Source organism: Mus caroli, unplaced genomic scaffold (genome assembly GCF_978045245.1).
Source record: "Mus caroli unplaced genomic scaffold, Mus_caroli_1 scaffold_11, whole genome shotgun sequence".
In the NCBI taxonomy this organism is placed as follows: domain Eukaryota; kingdom Metazoa; phylum Chordata; class Mammalia; order Rodentia; family Muridae; genus Mus; species Mus caroli.
In genome coordinates, this window is record NW_028227266.1 from 99,626,550 (window position 1) to 99,653,809 (window position 27,260).

The window sequence follows — 27,260 nt, forward strand, 5'->3', positions numbered from 1 at the left end:
TCTCTGCTTTCATGAACTCTTCCACACAGTCCTTTTTTCTTTTAGAACTCTTTCTGCCCTTGCTGTGTACCAGGTCATGAACATAGTGTCAAGAAATATTTATAAAGTTTTCATATTTTTCTGAGACTTGATATGTCTTATTAGCTTCATGAATACCTCATGACAGGGCTAGAGGGAGGACTCAGCAAGTTAAGAGCAGTGGCTGCTCTTCAAAAAGATGCAGTTTCAATACTACATGGCAGCCTAGAACTGTCTATAACTTCAGTTCCAGGAGATAAAGGACGCCCTCTTTGGGCCTCCACATTCACCAGGCTCACATATTGTACACAGACGTACATATAGACAAAGCACCCAAGCCCATAAAAAAATCCAAAATCTTTAAAGGTTTCATTATATTACAATTTCTAACACTGTTACACTTTTTTAAAAAATCATGTGTACTAATGCAATTTCACAGTCTCCTAATTTTATCTAGTTTAGTATCTTACTTAATAATGAGCTAAGAATCAAAATCTAGCTTACCCCGGTCTCTTATAGAATGTGCACGAAAACGACCTGGCTTTCCTTCTCTTGGTAGGATTACTGGTAAACCTTCCCACATGACAGGTAAAACCACATTTTATATCCCATTATAAACTCCTCTAAATATTTTTGTGCCATCTGTCAGTTCTACTAATGTTTTGGTTGTTTGGGTTTTTTTCTCCCTACAAAGTATTACAATGTGGCTTATTCGAGTCCTAAACTCCCTCTTCTCTTTCTCAACCTCTGGAATTACAGCCTTAATTCTACATTTGATGGAATATTTTCCTCTTATTTATGAGTTTGTATTTCTGAGATGAAAGTTTTCTTTGGGGTATTTTTCCTGTGGATATTTTCCCATGATAATACTTTGTTTCAGGAGCCTGAGCCTACGAATTGGACATATAGAGAGATATTTGTCCTAACTTATTAATTCCTGCTTAATAGGAATGGAACTTCAAGTCCTGCTTCAAGTCCTGAAACTTGTCTATCTCATTTGTATTCTTTTATCTCTGGGGATATGGAATGTATAGATATATAAAATTAGTTCTATACCTAGTATTTCTTTCTAATGTCTGTTAATAATAAGATTATTCTCTGCTTACATTATCCTGCCTGCCTCATCATAATGAAACAAGCATTGTTTGGGTGAAAGGGAGAGTGTATTTAAATACCTCTAGTTTATCTGTCATTTTGCCATTTATGGCTTTTAGACAAGAGTACAGTTTTTTCCTGGAATTGATTCAACTGCAGTCCTTTGCTGATAAGAGCATTCTAATTATATCTACTAGATTCTTGAAGTTCTTGGGTACTAAGGCATCTCCATTTGAGAGTCAATGAAATAAACTTGTAAAACTATATGTTGTCAGGGACCTATACTCAGTAATTATGTATTCAAACTAATGGTTGAACTGTAATAATATTAATCATTTAAAAATATACTAATAAGCAGGAAATGGATGCTTCATTTTGGGGACAAAAGGGCCTAAAATGCATTTTGATCAATTGGGAAACAGAATTATGAATAAAGGAATGTAATGATAGAAAAATTATGTTAGTAAAGGAACGACTGGAACTGAAAAGATGGCTCAGCTCATACAGAAGTTTGCCCCCAAAACTGATGACCTGGATTGAATCCCAGGGACCAACATGGTGGGGCAAGAAGAACCAGCTTTCAAAAGTTGTTCTTTGACCAGATGAGGGCTGTTACTGGCATATACACAAACAAATAAATAAGCAGACAGACAGACAGACAAAGGTAATACTTAAAGGAATGTGTATTTAGTGGGAAATTGACATTACAGGTAGGTGATAAAATATTTCGTTAATACAGTTCTGGGAAGAATCGTTACCTTGCATGACTAGTTGTGTGAGTCAGGACAAATCTGTCCCATGAGTATATTTAAAAGACAGAAAGCCTTGTGCTCATCTAAAGAATGTGCTTACTTAGTCTAATATATATTTCACCTGTATTGACTGTCATTTTCTATGGAAATTTCACATGGGAAAATGGGAAGTGTTTATTTTATCTGGATTTTCTAAATTTCATATAGTAAATACATTACAATTGGTGGGAAATACTAAAAGAGACAACAAGTAAAATGGGTGTGTTTTCAGCCTTTATCATCATTTTGCATAAATTAAATGAGGAATTACATAAGTGAAAAGTTTCTGTGGTTCTGATGTGACTTTACATTTTCAGTGGCAGTGAAGAAGCTCTTTCCAACGAAGACTGTGAAAATGTTTACCATTTGGTGTATTCAGCACATCGCCCTGTTGCTGTGGCAGCTGGAGAGTTCCTACACAAAAAGTGAGTCAGTTATCTTGTAAACATGTTCCACTTCTGTATGTTTGTTTTCATGTTAGTAGAAGAGTACTGAAAAGAGAGATCTCAGTCGTTAAATGTACTTGCTAATAATTTACAGATAGTCGAAGAGAATAGCAGTGACTGAACATAAGACTTAAGATGTCCTCCTCACTGTATTTGATGTTCTTAAACTTTGTGGACTATTTCCTTTATTATGGTTCATATCTAGGAGAGTGAGCTGTGTGTCATATTCCTCTTCTGTGACATCTGAGCTGTGGTTCTTAGGTGGGTTTAAGAATAGACTCTTAAAGCTTATAAAAGTCTTTTGGGTTTTGTTGTTGTTGTTGTTGTTGTTGTTGTTTTTCCAAAAACTCAGCTCACACCTTTGCTACATGTGATACCTACACATGAAGTTGTATCTCCTTGCAGCTGACGCCCACATTTTCATGGAATCATTATTATGATCAGTTTGGTGTTGTAATTCTGATATATATATTCAGTTCCTTTTTACTAGAGTTTATTGTGGAGAGCCGTGCCACGAGCAATCGCCATTATAAGATGGCACTGGCCTCCGCTGTGCCTAACTAGTAAACAAGCCTTGTACGCAGGTGTGAGAGTGAACTCACGCCTAGTCACTGCCCATCTTGAGGCGTAGTAATGGGGTGATGGGTGAGCAACAAATCAGGAGCTGACACGCCACATCAGGTGCTGAAATGCCATGGCTGAGGGCTATATAAGCAACACCATTTTCCAGGGTCTGGGTCTTCCCTCCTGAAAAAGCAATAAAGCTTTTTTTTGCTGCAGAAGATTCCGGTTGTCCGAATGTGTTCTTGCCGGCGAGAACAATAGCTCGGGACAGTTTATAAATATAAGCTACTATGAAACTTACCTTTTGATTGTAGATTATGTTAAATACTGTATAATTTAGTAGATAAATTTAATCTCACTATATACATTCTTGTTCATGTATATGCCTTTTGCTTTGTTTTCATTTTTGAGTGTGTGTGTGTGTTCAGACTTAGTGACTTCAGTTGTGAGCAAGGGGGGGATGGGGACCAAAAGGTCCATTACATGTACTAATTTGTGATTATACAAAAGTTTTTATCATAAAAATCTTTTGTAAATAGAAGCTAGGTGCTAGTACATGCTGGTAGTGAAAGCACATAGGAAGAGTTTAAGGTTTTCAGGCTTGACTTGATGGCCTCTCACACATGCCAGGCAAGCATTCTACTGCTAAGCTATACCCAGCCTCAGAGACATGGATTTTAAAATAGTATTGGACTTGCCAGTTATTTGACACCTTTGACTAGTATGGGAATTTCTACATTTTTCTTGGGATATTGTATATGCCACAGTGTATATTAGAGTTTTCCCTTTTTCCAATATAGTTAGTCTCTGTTGTCTATTTAACTTTTCAAAATGTTTTGTGATTTTTAGAAAGAATGTATTGCTTCTGTATCTTCACTGAGAAAAATCAAGGACTTGTGTGTGTGTGTGTGTCTGTCTGTCTGTCTGTCTGTCTGTGTGTGCATTATATATGTAATATATAACATATACATAATATATAGCTAATATATAATCTCTCATATTTGATATGATTATTATATAGTTTATTATATATATATACATACATACATATATATGTGTATATGACCATAAGCTGCAGAACTTGAGTTAAAGATAGAACATTTATTTCTTATCTATAGTGTATGACTGAGTTTTAAATATTTGCTAGAAATTTTAATGAGAATATTTTATGTAAAAATCCAGAATAGGTAGCCTCCACTGTGTCTTATTTTTTTGTAAAAATCACCCAATTTCTGTGTAAATTATGAAAGCTTTTTTTATTAATGCTTTCAATTTCTTCTCTTAGAAAAATTCACATTTCAGTAACTTCATCTTTAGTGACTTCTTTTAGAATTCTTTATAGTAGTTCTTAAAATTATAATACATAAGCTGTACTATCCATGGAATTTTCATGAATAAATTAGGGTTTGCTCTTGTAGTCCCAACTCCTCAGGAGGGTGAGAAAGGAGAAGATTGCTTGAATGCAGGGTAGGCTCTCCTAGGAAACATGGCAAGAAGCCATTTCAAAACAAAAACCAAAGTACATAGGACATAAACACAGTCATGTTGTATATAAGTTCTACATAGTCATCAAGAGGCATCAAAATAGTAAGTTCTAAAGTGAATATTTAATATTACCCAGTTTTTATATTTGAGATTAATTACAACCAAGAAAGTTGTAGAGGGTTAGGGGGGTTTCATGCCTAGTGTTAGGATTATTTTAGGTAGCCTTTGGATTTTGTAGGCAGTGTTGTAAAAAATTTTATTTAGACTATATATATATGTATATTTATACACAAACTTAAGTATATTCCATGGTTTTTGTCAATGTTTAAGAGTTAATAGTGTGATTCCTTTTGACCCTTTTCGGACATCCTTTCTGTTACTTTAACCTTCTCACTCTTTGTCTGCAATTATCTCCTTTCCCTCTGGCATATTAGGCCTCCTTCTTTTCCTATTTTTCCATATAGATTACTTGTACCCCACTTTTGGTTTTTCATTACTCCCCCATCCACTACCCCAGCACTAGTTCCTTTCTACTCTCCTGGTTTCTGTAGATATATTATCACATTCAAAAACGTGTAGCTCGGAGCCTCTAATGAGAGCGAACATGAGACATTTGTGTTTCTGAGTCTGGGTTATGTCACTGAACATGATGTTTTCTACTTTATCATACATTTACCTTCAAAGTTAGTGACTTCATTTTTCTTTAAATTTGAATAGTATTACATAGTACCACATATGTACCACATTTTCATTATCCATTCATCAGTTGGAAGACATTTGTTTTGTTTTTTGTGAGTAGAATAGCAATGAACATGGCTAATCAACTATCTGGATTATGATGTAGAGTCCTTTGGACATATGCCAAGAAGTAGTATACTGTGTCATATGGTAGATCTATACTTGGTTTTTGCAGATTTTCTAAACTAATCTCCATAGTTGGCAATCCCTCCAACAGTGAGTGAAGATGTACATTCATTTCTCCACATCCCTGCCATCATTTATATGTTCTTTTGGTCTTTGCCATTCTGACTGGGGTAAGATAAAGTCTCAAAATTGTTTTGATTTGCATTTCCCTAATTGCTAGAGATGATGAACTTTTTTTTTTTTCTTAGCTATTTCTTAGCCATCTTTTTTCGTCTTTTTTGGAATTTTCTCTTCTCAGATCGCAGGCCAATTTTACACATGGGTCTCAGTCGGTCTGTCTCTGTCTCTCTCTGTCTCTGTCTCTCTCCATGTATATGTGTATGTTCTGGATATTAATGTACTGCCAGATGAATAGCTGTCAATAATTCATTTCCATTTTGTAAGTTTTCTCTTCACCCACTTCATTGTTTCTTTAACTGTAGAGAGGATTTTTAGTTTCATGAAGTCCTGTTGGTTCATTGTTGCTAGGGCAAATGGAGCCCTCCCTATTCGTAAAGTCCTATCCTATACCTATATCTACAGGATACTGTGTATGTTTTCTTCTAGCCATTTCAGAGTTTGAATTTCACGTTTAGGTCTCTGATCCATTTGGAGTTAGCTTTTATAGACAGTGATATATAGGGTTGATCTAATTTCATCTTTCTAAATGTGGGCATCCAGTTTCGCAGAACCATTTGTTGAAAATGTTTTCTGCTTATATTTCAGTCATCTTTTCCGACTATTAAATAGCTGAAGTTCTGTGTGCTCTGTGTTTGGGTCTTCAGTTTTTCCCATTGTCTACATTTCTGTTTTTGTAACAATACCATTGTGTGTTATTACTATGACTCTGGACTATATCTTATGATCTGGAGTGGTAATCCTTCCAGCATTATTCTTTTTGCTTAGAAATAATGTTGGTTATGTGTGGTCTTTTGTGGCTCCATACAAATATTCAGATTTTTTTTCCTATTTCTTGAAGAATGAGATGGGAATTATGATTGGGATTGCATTGGAACTATGTATAGGTTTTGATAAAATGGTCATTTTCACAATACTAATTTATAATTTATGAGCATGGGTTATCTTTTCATTTTCCATTGTCTTTATCTCTTTCTTCTGGGGCGTAAAGTTTCCTTTGCTTCCTTGGTTAGGTTTATTCTGGATATTTTAGTTTGGGGGGCTATTCTAAATGGGAGTGTATCTATAATCTGCTTTTTGTTGTTCTGTAGACAACTCTTGATTGGTGCAAGCTTGCCTTGTATTCTATGAGATTTCTGAACGTAATTGTTTCTAGATGGGTTTTGGTAGAATTTTTGTGGTCTCTCATGTGTAGTATTATATCATCTGCAAATAGGAATAGTTTAACCTTCTTCCTTTCTCTTGCCTTATTGCTTTAAGTACTACTTTGAGCACAGTATTAAAAGGGAGTGAAGATAGTGAGTATCCCTGTGTAGTTCCTGACTTCAGTGGTAGAGCTTCAACCTTTGCTCTATGATGTTAGTTACGTATGTACAGCTTTTAGTTTTTTTGAAGGATGGTCCCTCTAGCACTAATTTTCTAGGACTTTACCTCAAAGGTGTGTTTGATCTTATCAAAGACTTTTATGCATATATTGAAATGACGATGTGATTTTTTTTCTTTAAGTCCATTTTTATGGTTTATTGCATTTATTGATTTGTAAATGTTAGACATGGATAAAGCCATATATAATCTTTTTTATGTATGTCTGAATTTTGTTTGGAAGTATTTTATTGAACATTTTTGAATCTATATTTAACAGGGATATTGGCCTGTGTTTTTCTTTGTTGTTGTGTCTTTACCTGATTTTGATATTAGACTGATACTAAATTCATAAAAGGAATTTAGAAACCTCTCTTTCTCTCTCTCTCTCTCTCTCTCTCTCTCTCATTCCTTCTTTTTCTTTCTTTTCTCTAGGTAAAAAGGGGTTGACTATAAGTCTTTGAAAGTCTGGTAGAATTCTGTGAATCTATCGATCTGAACTTGTGTTTTTGTTGATTGGTGACTTTTTATTAGTACTTCAATCTCATCGATTGTTATGTGTCTTTTTAGGTTGTTGACTTCTTAGTTTAATTTTGGAGGTTTAGCTGAATCCTTTTTTTTTTTAAGTTTTCAAACTTAATAGACTTTTAAGTTTTTAAAATAGTCCCAAATAATATTCTGACTTTTTAAAATGTCTGTTGTAATGTTTTTCTGTCCATTTCTGAGTCTTCTCATTTGTATCCTGTCTTTGTTTAGTTGGGCCAAGGACTTATAAATCCTACTTATCTTTGTAATCATCCAGCTGGTATATTCAATGATGTGGTTTTTAAAATTTGTTTCTTTTTCATTGATTTCTACTCTGTTTAAACATCATCATTTTATTTCCTCTTGGTGACTGGATTTGGATATGGTTTGTTCTATTTCTATAAATTTTTTAGTTTAATCATAAATGATTTATTTGTGCACTTTCTGATTTTTTTCTAGTGTAGCAAGTTAAAGCTATAAATTACCCTGTAGGGCTGTGTCCCAGTGGGGTTTGTTGAGTTGATTTCATTTTCATTTAATTCCAAGAAATTTTTTATTCCTTATTGATTTTTTTTACTCATTCACCATTTAATAATGAGCTGTTTCGTGTTCATGAGTTTATATATTTACTAGCGTTCTTACTGTCAATTTTAAAAGTTACTGCATAATGGATATTTCAGTCTTTCTGATTTTGTAATCATTTGTGCTGTATGGTATGGTCTATTTTAGCAGCTAAGGTATGCTGCTGAATAGAATGTATGTTCTTTGGTGTTAGGTGGAATATTCTGTATATATCTGTTAATTTCATTTTCTGTAATCAGATGTTTCTCTGTTTAGTTTTTGTCTAGATGATCTACCTGTCTATTGAGAAAAGTGGAGTGTTGAAGTCATGTAATATTTACAAATTCATTTTAATCTGTGCCTATAAATCTAGTAGTGCTTGTTTTATGAAATTGGGTGCCCTGGAGTTTGGTTCATATATGTTTGGGATAGTAATTTTGTTTGTTAACTGTTCCCTTAATTAGAATGAATGAAACGTTCTCTTCTGATTAGATGTAATTTGAAGTCTTATTTTGTTAGGTATTAAGAACCTGATATCTGCTTGCTTATTGGTTCCATTTGATTGACATGCGTTTGTCCATTCTTTCACACTAAAAAGATTCCTATCTTTTAAGCTAAGATTTGTTTTTTTTTCTTTTTAAGGCATTTTTATTAGATATTTTTTTCATTTACATTTCAAATGCTATCCCCAAAGCCCTCTATACCTTTCCCCCCACCCCACCCCTCGGACCTCACCCTGCTCCCCAACCCACCCACTCCTGCTTCCTGGCCCTGGCGGTCCCCTGTATTGGGGCATATGATCTTCACAAGACCAAGGGCCTCTCCTCTCATTGATGGCTGACTAGGCCATCCTCTGCTGCATATGCAACTAGAGACACAGCTCTGGGGAATTGGTTAGTTCATATTGTTGTTCCTCCTATAGGATTTCAGACCCCTTTAGCTCCTTGGGTACTTTCTCTAGCTCCTTCGTTAGGGGCCCTAGTCAGAATGGCTAAGATCAAAAAATCAGGTGACAGCAGATGCTGGCGAGGATGTGGAGAAAGAGGACCACTCCTCCATTGTTGGTGGGATTGCAAGCTGGTACAACCATTCTGGAAATCAATCTGGTGGTTCATCAGAAAATTAGACATAGTACTACCGGAGGATCCTGCAATACCTCTCCTGGGCATATATCCAGAAGATGTTCCAACCGGTAAGAAGGACACATGCTCCACTATGTTCATAGCAGCCTTATTTATAATAGCCAGAAGCTAGAAAGAACCCAGATGTCCCTCAACAGAGGAATGGATACAGAAAATGTGGTACATTTACACAATGGAGTACTACTCAGCTATTAAAAACAATGAATTTATGAAATTCCTAGGGAAATGGATGGACCTGGAGGGCATCATCCTGAGTGAGGTAACCCAATCACAAAAGGACACACATGATATGAACTCACTGATAAGTTGATATTAGCCCAGAAACTTAGAATATCCAAGATGTGTTTCTTGTAGATAGGAGGATTTCTTTCTTGATCCATTTATTCAGCCATTGTTTTTTCTTTGGAGAGTTTAGGCCATTAATATTTAAAGGTACTGAAATGTGTAGAAATTGGCATCATATTGATTTTTTTTTTTTTTTTTTGGTAGAGGTGTTTGTTTTCTTTGTAGTGCTTTGTGTTTAAGTATTATGGATTTGTATTTTTTCCCACAGTCTCTCTCCTATCCTCATTCCTCTGTTCAGAGGTATTGCTTTTTTTATTTTCTTTAGGCTTGGTATTTAGGTTTGGTTTGTCAGATATAATGTGATTTAGGTTGTTAATATCTTCGAAAGTTTTTCTTCTTCAATTATGGTAGATGGTTTTGCAAGATCTATTTGTTTACTCTTGCATTCATATATTTTTAGTTTTTAGAATGCCTTAATCCAGCCTCTTGTTGCTTTCAAAGTTTCCAATGAGAAATAAGCTGTTATTCTGATATGGGTTTTTTAATGTGTCTTGGGGGAGGGGAGGTTTGCTCCCTTGCAGCTTTCAGTATGCTTTCTTTATTATGTCTCCTTAGTGTTTTACTGTTACCATAAACCATAGGGGTTTCTTTTGGAATTACCTATGTTTTCTTCCTCTTGTATTCTCTGCCTGTGTCTCTCCGTTTAGCGCTGGCTGTTTTCTTCCACAGTCATGTTCAGAGTCTTCTTCCACATGGAATCTTTTCATTATCATCATTAATCATTTCATTTACATTTCAAATGACGTCCCCTTCCCAGTTACCCCTCCACCAACCTTCCCTCCCATCCCCCTCTTCCCCTTTGCCTCTGAGGGTGCTCCTCACCCACTCATTCACTCCTGCCTTACTGCTCTAATGCATACTGCCTTGATGCTGGGGCATCAAGCCTCCACAGGACCAAGGGCCTCCCTCCCATTGATTTCAGATAAGGCCATCCTCTGCTACATATGTGTTTGGAGCCATAAATCCCTCCACTTGTACTCTGGTTGGGGGTTTAATTCACCAGAAGCCCTGGATGGTTCAGTTAGTTGATATTGTTCTTCTTACATGGTTGCAATTCCCTTCAGCTTCTTCAGTTCTGCCCCTAGCTCTTCCATTGGAGCCCCTGAGCTCAGTCCAATGATTGACTGTAATCTTAAAATTGAAGGTTTTTTTTTTCATGATATCTCATATTTCATATATGTTACTTTCCTACATGTTTCTTATTTGATCTCTATCCTACTTTTAACTTCAAATCCTCATACTCTTATCTTCTGCTTGATTCATTTTACTTATAAGGCTTTTCTTTGAGTCTTATAATTGAGTTGCTGGCATTCTTTTATTACATCTTCATTTCAGTTTGCGTCCTCTTCAGTGTGTTTACCTCTTTGTTGATTGCCTTTCTCAAGTTTTGGAGTTTTTTTAGTTATTTCTCACAGCCTTCTGTTTGTGTTTTCTTGGTAGTCAGTCAGGTGTTTGGCTCCTTAAGTTCTTTCATCTAAATTCTGTTCAGCATTTTCTTTTATCTTTTTTTAAAACTCCTTTTTAACATCATTGTTTTTTGATGAAGTTTGTGATTCTTCTTGTATAGTGTATCCTGCAAATCATCTCAGAAATTCTCATTGGCAAGTATTTTTATGGGGATAGTAGGTTTGGGTGAAAGATACTGGTTTGATCTTTTATATTGTTCATATTTTGAGGATAAGGTGAACAAACTTTCTAGTTCTTAGTCTGATATGAACAGATGGAACAGAAGAGAGAATGTGAGGGCAGGTTGGGCCTAGAGGTTAGAAATGGCTTGGGTGGAATGAAGCCAAGTGGATAGAGAGGATTTGGCTCGTGTTCTAGGGTGTGCTTCCTACTCTTAAGTTTTAGAGTGAGGGGATTAGATATGGCTATGGAGAAATGTTGACAGGGGCTTGTGGGTTGGTGAACAGGTAGGGGATGGTCCTGGCAGAAGCCTAGAGATAATATATAGCGCAGGCAATAAAGGTGAAACTAGGCTGGAGCACTGGATATGGCACCTGGGCTAGATCTGAGTAATTGGTGAGAAAGCATGGATTGGGGGAAGTCATGGAGATTAGCCCTATGAAAATTCTCAAAAGTCAACATTACGTGTTTAATTTGTTACCAGTTTGAAAGCCACCTCCAATAGAATACTTTTTAATTACATAAGCCCTTCATTTGAAAAGCTTGTAAACTAGCGTATGTTATTTGCTGGTCCCTATTTTCTTATTTTTCTATAAAATACATGAGATGATACAGCTAGTCTATTTCCATCTACTAGAGCAGTGATTCTCAACCTTTCTAATGCTGCAACCCTTTTAATATGGTTTCTCATTTTGTGGTGATCCCCAATCATGAAATCATCGTTACTTCATAACTGTAATTTCGGTAGTTATGATCATGATGTGAATATCTGATACATAGGATATCCATTATGTAACTTCTGTGAAAAAGTTACTCAACCCACACAGGGGCTGAGAAGCACAGGTTGAGACCCACTGCCCTAGAGTCCTTAGGAAGACGTAGTTCCTCCTGAGAAATAGATTCCTGTTCCCTGCTGTGTCCTTGGAGCAGTCCCTTTTAAAAATAAGGCAGCGTTGGGTTTGGGTTTTTTTTTTTTTTTTTTTAGAGTGTTATTGTTGTTTTGGGTTTTGGTTTTGTTTATTTAGTTTGGTTTTTCATTTTTTTTAGAGGCGAGGTTTCTTTGTGTAGCCCTGGCTCTCCTGGAACTCACTCTGTAGCTTAGGCTCAAACTCATGTATGTGCCTTTTCTCTGCCTCCTGAGTACTAGGATTAAATGTGTACTTCACTACTGGCAGGCAGGAGCTTTGTTTATTAGAATAAATCTATATAGCAAATTTAAAACTTTATTTTCTTTCTTAGCCATATTTAAAAGTTTTGTTATTGAAAAAATTTTTAAATGATAGGATAGACTACTATCTCTAAATGATAAGCAATAACCATAAGAGAATACTAAAGGCATAAAGATTAAAATGTAGCTTTTTGGTTATTGTTTAACATTTCCTTCAATGTATTTATGACTGAAGTAAATACATAAGAAACTAGATAGATCAATTTAAAATTATATACTCTCTTAATATCAATCATAAGATAATAGACGTGCATATATTTTTTTATAAATATTTCAGATTGACTGTTCATTACTGAAAACATTTCCTCATGTTGAACTGTGTAAGATACTTTATATCTGACATTTTTTGACGAATAATGGTCTTTTAGTAGCATGTGACCGAAAGCTCAACACTAGAAAAATTGAAGCTGGAACATCAAGAATTCAAGGGCAACCTAGGCTACACCGTGTCTCAAAAACATGGGTTTTATTGAATTAGAATGAATTACAATGAACTTTCTAATTTATGTTTTGAAAAAAATACTGAAGTTTGTATTCATGTGAATTTGTATTGTCCCCTTGCCCCAGGCTGTTCAGCAGACATGATCCACAAGCAGAGGAAGCATTAGCAAAGAGGAGAGGAAGGAACAGTCCAAATGGGAACCTCATTAGGATGCTTGTTCTTTTCTTTCTGGAAAGTGAGGTAAGAAGGGATTTAGTTCACTCTTCTTTACTTCTATTTTTTTTTTTTTTTTGATTCATTGAAAGCAGTTGGGGTTCATTTCAGTCATAGGAAAACAAGCCTTTTCCTTGTAAAGTTACCTTTTTGAATTACTCCATACTCAGCTTTTTGTGAGAAATTCGGAATATATGTGTAGGATTGTATCAATATACTTATAGGAATGTATCAAAACTGAATACACACTAGTGAGTTTAAAGTTTTACATTGTTTATAGAATGCCAGTTTTACATGCTTTTTTTTTTTAATGTTAAATTTCTCCCTATAGCTCTTAAATTGTTTTATTAAACAGTCTTAAGGGCTTGAGGGGTTTGGATTGTGGTGGAGGTTTGCCTGGCACACAGAAGGCCCTTGGTTAAAGTCTCTGCATTGCCAAGTAATGGTAGCACATAGCTGTAATTCCAGCACTCAGAAGGCAGAGGCAGATGGATCTCCATAGGTTGGAGTCCACTCTGGTTTACAGAGCAAGCTCCAGGACAACCAAGGCTACACAGAGAAACCCAGTCTTGGGGGTGAAAAAACAACAACAAAAGTTGTGAATGTTGTCAGACTGTTAAAACTATTAGTTCTAGCTATTTGAATATAATATTTAATTTTTGTTTACTGTAGTCAGTTATCATTTTTGGAATTTTATAAGTAGCACGCACAGCAGAACTGTTATTGGAGAGAAAAGTTTTATTTGCTCACTAAAATGTCTCTTAATAATTTAATCCACATTTTCTACTACAGACAAGGTGAAGGTTAAACAATAATGTTGGTTAAAAGACCCTGAATGTATAAACTACTTAGTTCAGAAATTAATGAAAATAGAATTGCGAAAGAAGTAAAGAAAATTAGAAGTCCAAGAAGACCTGGCCGCACAAACTTCTAATCCACAGTAGATGAGTGGATGTGTCAGGCAGATCACAAGTGCAGTGCCTGAATAGGCTAACTGTGTGATTTCAAGGCCTGCTATTCAACTTAGACCCTAAGTTTCAGAATTTTGAAATACAAAAGAGAGAAGACCCTTGCCTGTTTTGTATCAGGCTCTAGTTCAGTATCACAACGAAAAGAAAGAATTTTTAAAAATTAAGACTCAACTTTACTTGGGAAAAATAAAATGTCAGAGAAAGAAACCTAAGAGATTTTATGAATGTTCTAATTTGATAGCACTGTAACAACTCTATAAAAATGGAGTAAGACAACCTATGTAAAAACTAAAGCAAGAAAAGTTCGAAGCAAATAAATGGAATCGGAGCCAAAGGACACAGCTAGAAGTTGTCACTATTTCTTCAATTAAGACAAAATAAAGAATAATATGGAAACAAAATCAGCAGGAGAGTTGCATTCAAATGCGTTAAGAACGGTGTTTCAAATAGACCCAGAAATTAGTAGGGTATCCTTTTTTTTTTTAATTTTTAATATTTTTATTACATATTTTCCTCAATTACATTTCCAATGCTATCCCAAAAGTCCCCCATAGCGCCCCTCACTTCCCTACCCACCCATTCCCATTCTTTTGGCCCTAGCATTCCCCTATATTGGGGCATATAAAGTTTGCAAGTCCAATGGGCCTCTCTTTCCATTGATGGCCGACTAGGTCATCTTTCGATACATATGCAGCTAGAGACAAGAGCTCCGGGGTTCTGGTTATTAGTACATCATGTTGTTCCAACAATAGGGTTGCAGATCCCTTTAGCTCCTTGGGTACTTTCTCTAGCTTCTCCATTGGGAGCCCTGTGATACATCCAATAGCTGACTGTGAACATCCACTCCTGTGTTTGCTAGGCCAAAACAATTCTGGGAATTGTAATACAGGTCTCCAAACTTGTAGGACAAGCATTTTATCTGTTGAGCTACCTTTCAGCTCATGTTCAAGTTTCATAAAACTAGCTAGATGATTAACTCTTTTAGCAAGATCAAAGTCCCAATATTGGAATACTTAGAAATTTTAGGTTTAATAACTTGGGCTGATGATTTAACTGAGAATGATTTGTCATGAACTAAATTCTTACAATTTCCATTATATTCCAAACTCCTCTAATGTATTTAACTATCTACCGGAGGTTAAAACGAAGAGAATTCTTGATATAAAACATTGGAAGCAAATTTGAAGCTACTTGAAGATGAATCATAATATGCCCAGAGTATTATAATTAAAATCTCCAGGAAATTGGAGTAGTTTAATCAAATGTATAAGTTTCAAAGAAAGTCTGTAAAATGAATTCTAATTTTATCTTACAAAATAAAGTGTACCAGTATTATGAATAAAATTAAAATATAATTTCAACTTAGACATAAATTTTTAAATATCCATCTTCCTGTGTAGTGTCTGTTTATTAAAGTTATTTGTCTGTTTGTTTTTCTAATTCTTGAAGAGTTTCCCAGTACCTGATTTTACTGGGTGATACCAGTAACCATCTTTTAGAACGTTATTTTCCTTGTAATTTTAAAGTTACCAATATTTTTTAATCCCAAGGACTTAATTGCTGCTGCTGTTATATAACAGTTGTTGAAAATGTTTTTAAGTCCTCACAGTTTCATCTTTGACTCACAATGGAAATTCCTTGTTATTCTTAGTGTTGCTAGAACTTTTTTTCTCAATTGTTTTATGGGAGTCCAAATTAATTTGAGATCTTCAGGCTCTGTGGTTTTCATATAAGTCTGAAGGCAAAATTGCTAAACATTATATCAAGCCCATCCGTAACTGACAATGTTGTATAGCTTAATGATACTGATAAAGTTGGAACTTACTTCAAAAATGAGCCAATTCATAATCTTTCCCTTTAATGAGCTAATTAAATTTGTAACGTCTTATTTTTTAACAGAATGCACTCATGAGTTACTTTTCTTGTTGTCAAATATTTTATTAAATGTCTGACAGAAATAGCTAACAGAAGGAAGAACTGTTATTTTGGTTCATGATTTGAGTTCATTGTGGCAAAAAGAGCAGAATAGGGCCGCTGTTAACATTGACTCTGGAGCAAGAAGCAGAAAAGGAGAGTGATGGTATTCAGGTTGCTTTCTCATTTTTACCTTTTTATTCAGTCTGATCCTCGGTCTACAGCATGGGTTGTTCTTTCATAGTTCAACCTCTCTGTTTAAGCTTCCTCAGCGACACATCTTTTATGTCTCCCAGGTTCAGTCAGGTTGACCATGAAGATTATCTACCATGGACCAACTCCTTATCTTGACACCCAAATATGTGACTTTTAAGCCTTTATAATATTCCACTTCGGGCCCTGAAAGAGTTATATCCATCTCTTAATGCAAAATGAATTCAGTCCAACTTGGAAAGTCTACATAATATTCAATAGTCTCAGTGCCATTGAGCAATCCAGGGTCTCTTCTGGGACTCAACAAAATTAACTACAAGTATGTATAAAATAAAACAAATTACATATGTCTAATATACACAGGCAAAGAATAAGCATTTCTATTCTTAAAAGTAAGAGTAGGGCTATAGCAAGAAAAGATCAGACTAAAACCCAACTGGGCAATAACTAAACCAGGTACTCAGTGTTTTGCAACTACATAGCATCACCTAGGCCTCCGTAGCCTTGAGTAGGCCATCCATCTATTTTTGCGTCCTGCAACACATGACCTCTCTTTGGCTAGCACTACTTTTGCCTACAGCTCTTCTTAATTCAGTTTGCATGATCTTAGCATCTTCAATGTTTTACCACCTCTGTTACCAACATTACCAGAGTGTCGCAAGATGCTTCATTAGAGAGAATCTTACCATTCCACACATTTTGTAGCCTCAGAGGCTTTCTGAATCCTTAGGATAAACCTCCTTGACTTTGGGATTCTTACTTATTTAATATCTGCTATGGCAGCACCATGGGGGTGATGTTCCCAAGTTCTGACAACTGGAGATGTCATCTGCTCCCATCTACCATTGCTATAGTCTGCCTTAGCAGCTAAACCTATGTAAACACTTCACTAGGTAGTTGTTTTCATAAACACATGGAACCCTTTCTCACACATTCTCCTTCAAATACATTTGCGCTTTTACAAGCTAGCCTTTTAATGGGTTAGATACTGCATTCAGAATACCTTTCCTGTTATCTCACAATATGTGAATTTGTTCAGGTGATTTTTCTCCACAACAGCCTTGTCTTCAGCTTTAAGCTTGGAAATCTGCCATTCCTCCCCACTGTACGTTTTCCTTTTTCCTTCTCCTTAGATCTGGCAATAAGTATTGAGCAGTACTATACAATAGCCTAATACTATGCTGTCTTGAAGTTTTTACTGCTAAACAAATAAGCTGTTGTCATTGAATTCAGTCACACTTTTAAGGTCTTGGGACATGGGCAGAAAACACCCATGTTCATTGTACTATGAATGGTTTTTATTCCAGTTCCTACTAGAGTTTTACTGCCCCTGAAGTCTTTAGCATAATCTCTCCTATTGACTTTGCTGTCAGTGCCTGGTATTCCACACTCTGGCCAGAATGGCTCATGAAACTCTGCTTAGGGCACTCTGAGTTTTTTCTAGTCTAGCTCCAAACTCTTCAACATTTCTCCCAGAGAGAGACCACTTCCAAAGGCCTATGAACTATATTCAGGTTTATTATAGCAGCAGCCATACACCTCAATATAAATTTTATTGGTTATTTTTCTTGTTGCTATAACAACATACCTGACAAAGCAGCTTAAGGAAGAAAAGGCTTGGTATGGTTCACAGTTTGTGAAAATACAGTTCATCCTGGATGGGAAACCATGTCAGTAGAAGCATGAGATACCAGCTTGTGCTGCATTTGCAGTTAGGGAGCAAAGAGAGATTAATGTTACTGCTCAACTTATAACTGTAAGTGACACAGTGCTTCCCATATCAGAATTGGTCTTCCCTACAGTTAGGCCTCTCTAGAAGTATTCTGAAAAAGAACTCCCAGATAGATGTCTCCTAAGGTATACAAATCCATCCAAATCATTAATAAAGAGTACCACAACACTGTATTGTACCATCATCTCCTTACAGTCCAAAAGATAAGGAAATGATCAAATTAGCATCTGCAATAAGAATATTGATTACTATAAACAAAATCTGATAAGAATGGTTAACAGTAGCCAGGCCGTGGTAGCATACGCCTTTAATCCCAGCACTTAGGAGACAGAGGCACGTGAGTTTCTGAGTTTGAGGCCAGCCTGGTCTACAAAGTGAGTTCCAGGATAGCCAGGGCTACACAGAGAAACCCTGTCTCGAAACAAACAAACAAAAACAAACAAAAAGAATGGTAACAATGTACCAGAGCTAAATTTTTAAAGCACAGAAAAGAAAAGTCATCTAAAAGTATACTGATTCTGCAGCTGGAAAGATGGCTCAGCAAAATCATGTGCTGCCCTTCTAGAATAGCCAGGTTCAATTTCCAGCATCCATATGGTAACTTACAGCTAACAATTTGTAAATTCCAGGTCCGGAGTATCAAAAACCTTTTGGTCTCTCAGGGCACCAGGTACATATGTGGTATTTATAAATACAAGTAGGGAAAACACTAAAGAATGTTTTTTAAAATAAATGTTTTTTCAAAGAAAACTGATGCTAATAGAATTATACTAGTTGAAAGAATTAAAATATATCATTAGATCCTTCATCAAAAACCTCAGGCCAAATTAGTCAAGATGAAAGATACATTACCAGTTTCTAAAAGGATGAAGACTGTAAAAGCAATAAAATATAACAAATAATGTATATTCTCATGATCAAAACTAAAACATTCCTTTTATTAACTGAGACTTTTCTCAAAGAATTTTGAGGCATTCAGTAATCAGAACAGCAGAGATAGTTACTACATAACATGAGTAGTGATTAAATAGCTGCCACTGACTGAGCCTGTTGATTTTAGAACTGCTTGTCCAGGGGATTTAGGATTTATATAGTGTGTCTTTGAAGTAATGAATGCTCAGGCAATTTATGGCAACCAGAAGGATAGAGAATTATATAACATCTAGTGTGTAATACTGACAGAAATCCTGTTTGATTACAACTTTCCCTCTTTCCATTTTCCCTGTCAGCCAAGAAAGCCAGCCAGGGTCTGGAAATAAATTTGCTGACACAAATTAACAAACAAGAGTATATAGAAATTGAAAAAGAAACAAAGATAATATATTAATGACAAAACTTAGGGAAGTTATAAGAGGAAACTTTTATGAAAGAAAAAGCTTAAATTAAAATCATTTAAGCAGTAGTGATTCAAAAATGAGAGAGAAAAAGAAAGAAGTGCAAACTTATAGTTTTATTGTATTATGTAACAAGAACTCTATAGAGAGCGTGGAACAGTGGGGGTTTTAAGGGATAAGTTTTCTATGAACTTCATATTATATATTGCAGATCAATGAAGATGTTTTCTAACAAAGTGGAAGCTGAATACAGTAAAAGAAACAAATGTAGGAGACTTTGGTAGTAACTAAGGTTAAGTTTTGGTGCAACATATAACTGATATTTAATCGATTTTTACATTCTTAAAACTGTAGAAGCAGCCTGATGTGGTGGTTGCTTGCCTTTAATCGCAGCGCTTGGGAGGCAGAGGCAGGCAGATTTCTGAGTTCGAGACTAGCCTGGTCTACAGAGTGAGTTCCAGGACAGCCAAGACCATACAGAGAAACCAAAAAAAAAAAAACTGTAGAAGCATAATGTTCTAATTAAGGAAGGAAGGAAAATGTACAGCAAACCTGATTAGAAAAATATATCACAAAAATAAAATAAAATTGAATGAAAATACAAGAAAGAATTGTAAAGGGAAGGAACCTGTTATGCTGTCACCCTGTCTAGGCTCTCTGGTTATCCCTGCCTCTCTGCCCTTGTCTCTGGTGAATGTTCTCCCAAGTCATGATGGATTTCTAGTACTTTATAACCAGTTAGAAAGGGATACATTTTTAAATCAAAAGCCAAGCTCACTCAGATATAGTGGCACAGGCTTTTAATCTCAGCACTGAGGATGCAAAGGCAGGCAAATATCTAGAAGTAAGGGTAGTCTGATCTATATAGTGAGTTCTTAGACAGCCAGAGATGTATATAGAGACCCTGTCTCAAACCACCACTGTTCCCTTTCCCCCAAAAAAAGCCAAACTTAAAAAAAGAAGGAAGATATGAAGATAGTGATTGCCACTGACTGTCAAGAAGATGTTAGCTTTCTCTTTCCAGATACAGTGTATGCAGACTGACACCCTAGAACAGATGCCTTCATGTACTGAGCTATGCCAAGAGTCACCTAAGCTCGAACATCATGACTGTCCACATATTTGTGAAGATCCATGTCCTGTGCTTTGAGTCTTGGCATCCAAGTGGACAAGATAAGAGATTATAAATGCTTGAAGTGCAAAGATCCCTATGTTCAGAAAATGGCAACAGTCTGTGTGGCAAAATTCTGTGATCTCGATCTGTAGATGGTAGATTAGGGATTTCTCAATTCTCTTTGGGATCTCATAGCAGATTCAGATCCAGTGATGATGACTAATAATAAATGTAGCATCACTGTTTGAGATCAGCAACTTCTTCACTCTGAAATAACAGGAAATCTACATGCTTCTCACATCCTTGAATGAGTGCACTGAATGGAGCCAGGTTTATTGTTTGTTTGTTTGTTTGTTTGTTTGTTTTCCTTCCTTGATAGTCTATAAATTTATACACCTAAAGATGACCTAGAAACTCAGCATCTGTCAGGAAGTAGCTTCTTGATAACTAAGCCAACTCAGCAGTAAAATTCCTAAAGAGATTTCTAGAATCGTCACCCAAAGACTCTTAACTACTATAATAGGCTATTGAAGAAGTTATCCCTTTCGCTTGTTACTGTACTGTCTGGAGAACCAGAATATTGCCCTGAGGAATAACCCAGTTTTCCAGAAATGGCTAAAATCTTGAAGCAAAAAGAGTATTTTTTTTGTAAAGTACAAGGATTCTATCTGTGTTAAAATAGAGAAGTTTAACATCGTGATTCTTCTTCCATCTCAAGTGAACATTGCTCAGGTTCTGGCAGAACTAAAGAATTATATACCACTGAGATGGATGTTGATTCTGTTTCCAAAGCTGTTCAGGCCATTGTATAATATGACATTGCACTGAAACAATTAGCAGAGTATCTGTGTAAGCACTTTGCTTAATCTAATCTAGACCAAAGTAAATTAAGTTGTTCAAGAGGCAGTTATTGTCATCAGGAACGTATTCTGCAAGTACTCCAAGTGTAAGCATTTTGCTGCCATTCTCTGTAAGCTGAAACCCTGGATGAGCCCATTATTAAGCAGCTATGAACTGTAGGAGATTATGCTGAAAGAATCTGTAATGCAGTTGAGTTACTAGTGTGCTTCCTGGATGGTTTTCTTGAAAGTCCCAAGCTACAGCTGATTCTGCTTATCACTTTAATGAATCTGTTTACAAAGAAACACTAGCATGCAGGAACTGGTCCAGTAGGTCTTGAGCTTGGAGCTCTGGTTCTTTTGGGGAAAAGGACTGGATAGTCTGATAGAATAACCCTTCATCCTGTCACTCGTGCCTGCAAACTTTGCTCCTTGTCCTACTGCTGTGATCCACCATGGTCTAAATGACCGGTTTGAACTTCTCACAGGGATAGAAAGGATACCTAGTGGATATGTGGCTCCTAAGGCAGTCTGGTTATCTGAGTTAAAGGCTAAACTTAGAGATGTGGGGAACATTAACATACCACTCACTATGGAAATGAGCTTCCCTAACAAAGCTCTGCATCATGTGACAGTACACTTTAACAAGAACAGCTTTGACTTCTTTGACCATGATACCCCACTGTTACCAAATAAGAACATTTATGTCTCTCCGCCCCTCAGTACTTTAGGCCCTGTCATGAAGACAGAACCTGTGAATAACTTGTCATGAAGATAGAACCTGTGAATAACTTGCAGGTGCCTGTTGAAGGCACTATTGATGTCTTCTATCTCAACTGCCTCATCCCCCTCAATGTGCTTTTTATTGATTCTTAATACACAAAGGGACAAAATGGAATATCAGTTCTTCTTTACAACATGGAAGGGTATTCCCAGTGAAAATGAACTCCAATTTAGATCATGGAATTTTACTTAAATGTCTACATTGTTTCCAGCAAGTTGTAAAAACTGTGTTTACACTACTGGTAAGAAGAATGCAAAAGGGCACTTGGATTTAGCTGACATATATAATTCAGCCTTAGTTATACACCATTGCTGAAGTATGGACCTGCTAAAGTCTCTCAGTTCATCTATCAGCTCTATTACAGCATTTTGAAAGACAATAAATTGGTCTAGCCATCTTGTAATCAGTGTAAGTTAGAAAAAATTATATTGCTGTGTAGAACCTGAACTCAAATACTGCAACACCCAGCACACAGGAACTGACCAGTCTTCACCCTGTACTGACATTACTGTTTGCCCCATTGGATAGGTTAGCTTCCTATGAACATTTGTAACCACTGTTTTTGTCACTATGAGCCTCTGTCTCTCTGTCTTCACATACGGCCTTCTTTATACTATGCCAAGAGCTAGCTAGCATTTTCCACACCCTCCTTTGAATATAGTTGAATATTTTATAATTGAAACCTCATTTCAAATTCAGAAAAAGGCAACAGATATTAAAGCAAGAAAAACTGTGACTTGGGGGTGGGTAGATAAAACACTCAATAAAGTACTATAAGAGTAGGAAAAGTAAATACCAGCAATATTTCTGCCATTAATTATCCCAAAAGATATAAATGAAACATGATGTGTTAAGAGAAAACACACTCTCCTTTGAAATTGCAATAAAGAAAATTAAAAACAGCTGTATACTACTTAAAAGCATATTTTAATCAAAATAGCACAGAAAGTATACAAACAATGGGTTAGATAACAAGTGCTTCTTAAAAAGCAAGAAAGTTACAATCATAAACGATAAATCAGAAATAAAGACCAACGGTGTTAAAGGAGTCAAAAATACATAGCTTCTATTTTTAAAAATCATAATCTGTTGAATATAGCCCCTCTCTACAGCCAAATATGTGTAGTCAAGCATAAGAATATATTTAATCATAAAACCATATTTAATAATCTTGGGTTTTTTATAGTGGTACTATGCACTATACATTTTGAAGTGCATATTTCAGTATCATTACATACATATCACATTGCTATGCTGTTGTCACTGCCAACAGTTTTAAAACATCCAAAATGGTTTTAAAATATTCTCTAAGTAAAATTTACCCACTCAATAGACTTTTTTTTAGCATGGGTTTAATGGCAGTAGTTGGAGTGCTTTAGGTGTCCTGATTCTATTTTTATCTTTAACACCAAGTTGTAATGCCACTTGTTCTTGTCACTTTAGGAATGATACTAGTGATGATCTAGGAACATACGGCCTTCTTTATACTATGCCAAGAGCTAGCTAGCATTTTCCACACCCTCCTTTGTATATAGTTGAATATTTTGTAATTGAAATCTCATTTCAAATGGAGAAAAAGGCAACAGATATTAAAGCAAGAAAAACTGTCAAAATGGATGACTGTAAAGTCTAGAGATGTCACAGTACAAACCTTTCTCTGCTACTGCACCCCCAGAAAAGATTTTGCTAGTTAGAATTACTTCCTCTGCCTTTGACACAATTCATCCGGAGATGTTGGGATTGAAATGTCCACTTACCCTCACGTGCATGCATGTTTGTGGTTTTTCTAAAGTAATTCTGGAACCAGTGTAAGATACTAAAAGTAGTAAAAAATAAAGTAGAAAATTAAGATAAAGGAATACAGAATCTTCTCCAGATCTTCCAATCAGATGAATGAGTGAGAAAAAAATAGTTCAAGATCCTAGATAGCAGTAGATAACCAGTAAATCTGGAAAGGTGTCTCATAGTTTGAGAAATACCATTACTGATGAAGATACAGTCTAAGCATATTTAACAATCGTTGAGAGTTGGAAATGGAGCTTACTAGAATTTTTGCCTTATATGCACACTACTCTGGGCTCAGTCCCCAGCATTAAAATAATTACCATTTGTATGTGTTTGGTTCCTTTTTGAAACTTTTCTCACAGTAAATTAAATTAGTTTGGGAACTCAGAATGAGTTGTGATCTATATCATAAAATGTAATTACAAATGTTGGCTAGCTGCATATCACTACCTCAAAAGTTGAAGCTCTTTCACACAAGGATGGGAAAGTATCACCATCATTAGTAGTAGGGATATCAACAGCAGCTGGGACAGTGCCAGCATCTTTACCTGAAGAGCTTTTTAAAACCATAAAATATTCTTTAAAAGGTTTAATAACTAGATGTGGAAGAGAGCTTGGTTTGAAGTATATATAAGGTGCTCAATTATGTTTTCTTACTGTAGGAAAAGAAAAAAATCTTTAAAGTTGTGACAAATAAAAAGTAAGATTGAGATGAGTAAACAGTGAGAATAGGAAAGAGGGAAATAAGAGGAACTAAGATGACAAGATATGCCAGTATCTTAAATGGATATCTGGGAGAAATATTACTAATATCCTTTTTAAAATGGAAAAACAGAGCAGGGGCAATAGTAAAGTACTTTCCATTTAATTGTGAGAACCGGAGAATACTTATGTATTCAGGAGGTAACCTGGCCTGTACAGTAGTGAAGTAGTGAGTCTTACTAAGGTGGATCTATCCGGCGAGGTCTTACACCCCAAGCCTATGGCCTCCACAGGTATGCCCTGGCACATGGACCTCAGACACACATAGAAGTAGATCTAAGAATAACCTGTCAAGAGGAATGAAACTAACCTAGATTCAGCTTATTCCAGGAATTCTAGCTAGATGTCTATTCTGTTTCTTCACTGGCATGAGTCATTGGAATATAGGAGTTCTGTAATCTTACTACTGATACAGTTCAAAAAGTCAGCTAATTCTGCATAATATGTCATAGCACGTGGATGTGTGTGTATATATGTATATGTATATACACATACATATATTCTTGTTTTGAATGGTTTTTAGAACTGTTGAGACCAATCCATTTTAATTGTAAAGAAAATTATTTGATTCACAATATTACTAGTAGTTCTTTTATTAAATGTGCTTTGGTCACATTCAATTTGTTAATTTTAGTTACATGAACATGCAGCCTATCTGGTGGACAGCTTGTGGGAGAGCTCTCAAGAGCTGTTGAAAGACTGGGAGTGTATGACCGAGTTACTATTAGAAGAACCTGTTCAAGGAGAAGAAGGTATAGTATTTTAACAAGTCTGTTTTTATTTTATGTTTCCATTGATGAATGTAACATCTTCTATGTAAACATAACATGTTTTTCTTTAATGAAACAGCTTAATTCCTATGATAACAATTTTTCAAGTTTAACCGTCTTTCCATATTAGCACAATAACTATGCTGTACAAAGTGTTTCCAAAGTCCATGTGTTGTATAATATTCAAGAATTTCTGATTGCTGAATTGAGACACAAAATATGCTTAATGTTTAATTTTTTCAAAATTGAATCTTTTTAAATTTTTTAAATTAATTTATTTACATTCCAAATGTTGCCACCCTCCCAGAGTTTTTCACCACCACCACCCCAGCATCTCCCTTTCTGGGACATCAGGATTGGGTGTATCTTTTCCCACTGAAGCCAGACAAGGCAGTGCTCTGCTACATACGTGTCAGGGGCCACGGTTCAGCCAGCCCATGTAGCCTCTTTGGTTGGTGGCTTAATCTCTGGGAGCTCACAGGGGTCCTGGTTTGTTAATACTGTTACAGTTCCTATAGGGTTGCCATCCCCTTCAGTTCCTTCAATCCTTCCCCTAATTCTTCCATAGGGGTCCCTGACCTCCATCCAAAGGTTGTCTGTAAGTATATACATCTGTCTCAGTCAGCTGCTGGTAGAACCTCCAAGAGGACAGCCATTCTAGCTCCTGTTTGCAATTTAATCATGACATCAATAATAGTGTCAGGGTTTGGTGCCTGCTCATGGGATGAATCCCAAGTTAGGCTGGACACTTGGTGGCCTTTTTTTTTTTTTTTTTTTTTTTTTTTTTTAGTCTCTGTTTCATTTTTGTCTCTGCATTTCCTTTAGACAGGAAAAAATTATGGGTCAGAAATTTTGAAGATGGGTGGGTGGCCCCATTTCTACACTATGAGCCCTGTCTATCTCCTGGAAGTGGTGCCTTCAGATTCCATCCCCACTGTTAGGCATTTTGGCTAAGGTCATCACCATTGAGTCCTGGAAGCCTCTCACGTGCCCAGGTCTCTGGGACTTTCTGGAGGTTCCCTCCACTACCAACCCTAGCAGCTGCGTATTTCCATTCATTCTCTTGGCCCTTTGGGCTTCTCTCCTGTCTTCCCCATACCTGCTCCTGCCACCTTTTAGAGTGTGATTGTATTTGAGTAAGGAAGTCTTGGGAGATAATGCATAATAAATGCAATGTTGTATTTATGTAATAACTCAATTTGTTCATATCTTTTTACCTGTGTCCTGTAACGTTTAGAAGTTCTTGCATGGAATGGAGTCCAAATCAACTTTCTTCCCTAAATGTTTTGTCATGTTTTTTAAACAATAAAATTCTATCAATAACTTACTTTGAAGGAATAAGTTCAAAATGAGTTTAAAAGTCAATTTGATTTGAACTTACATTTAAAAGAAATTAAGTTACTTTTTAAATGGAAGAAGTATGTTACAATTTCAGTAATAAAACCCTAGTTAAAATCTAAAAGACTAAACTTTGGAGATATACTTTGTAAAAGACTAGCAGTAGTTTTAAGGATGTCTTACAGTATTTTTTAAATGGTGCTTGGGTGTATATGTTCTTCAGTGAAATGCAAATTGGGTGAGTTTGTAGTATGACCTTAAAGTATGTATAGTTAGCACATTTGCCACCATATAGCCCCTGTGGCATGGCAGGGCATCTTTTGGGTATATGCCCAAGAGTTGTATAGCTGGGTCTTCAGGTAGTCTTCCAATTTTCTGAGGAACCTCCATATTGATTTCCTGAGTTGTTGTACCAGTTTATAATCCCACCAGCAATGGAAAAATGTTCCTCTTTCTCCACATCCTCTCCAACATGTGTTTTCACCTGAGATTTTGATCTTGGCCATTCTGATTGGTGTAAGGTGGAATCTCAGGGTTATTTTGATTAGCATTTCCCTGACCACTAAGGACTTTGAACATTTCTTTAGGTGCTTCTCAGCCATTCAGGAGTCCTCTGTTGTGCATTCTCTGCTTAGTTCTATGCCCCATTTTTTGATTGGGTTGTTTGATTTTTTTTTTTTTTTTTTTTTTTTTTTTTTTTTGGTGGTTAGCTTCTTGAGTTCTTTATGTACTTTGGTTATTAGCCCTCTATCGGATGTGGGGTTAGTGAAGATTTTTTTCCCAATCTGTAGGTTGCTGATTTGTCTCATTGACTATGTCC

General features: G+C 36.0%; 1 protein-coding gene and 1 pseudogene across 7 annotated transcripts in view; both read left to right on the forward strand.

Moving 5' to 3' along the window:
* The window catches only part of Stag1 (STAG1 cohesin complex component), a 321,639-nt gene that overhangs the window by 220,084 nt on the left and 74,295 nt on the right, over positions 1–27,260 (forward strand). For all 7 annotated transcript variants that reach the window (XM_021171587.2, XM_021171588.3, XM_085827945.1 and 4 more), the window contains 3 exons: positions 2,222–2,329; positions 12,797–12,911; positions 24,967–25,084. In XM_021171587.2, coding sequence (XP_021027246.1) covers positions 2,222–2,329; positions 12,797–12,911; positions 24,967–25,084 — 341 coding nt within the window. The remainder of the gene's footprint in view (positions 1–2,221; positions 2,330–12,796; positions 12,912–24,966; positions 25,085–27,260) is intronic.
* LOC147002133 (AP-2 complex subunit beta pseudogene) lies at positions 20,183–23,780 on the forward strand (annotated as a pseudogene).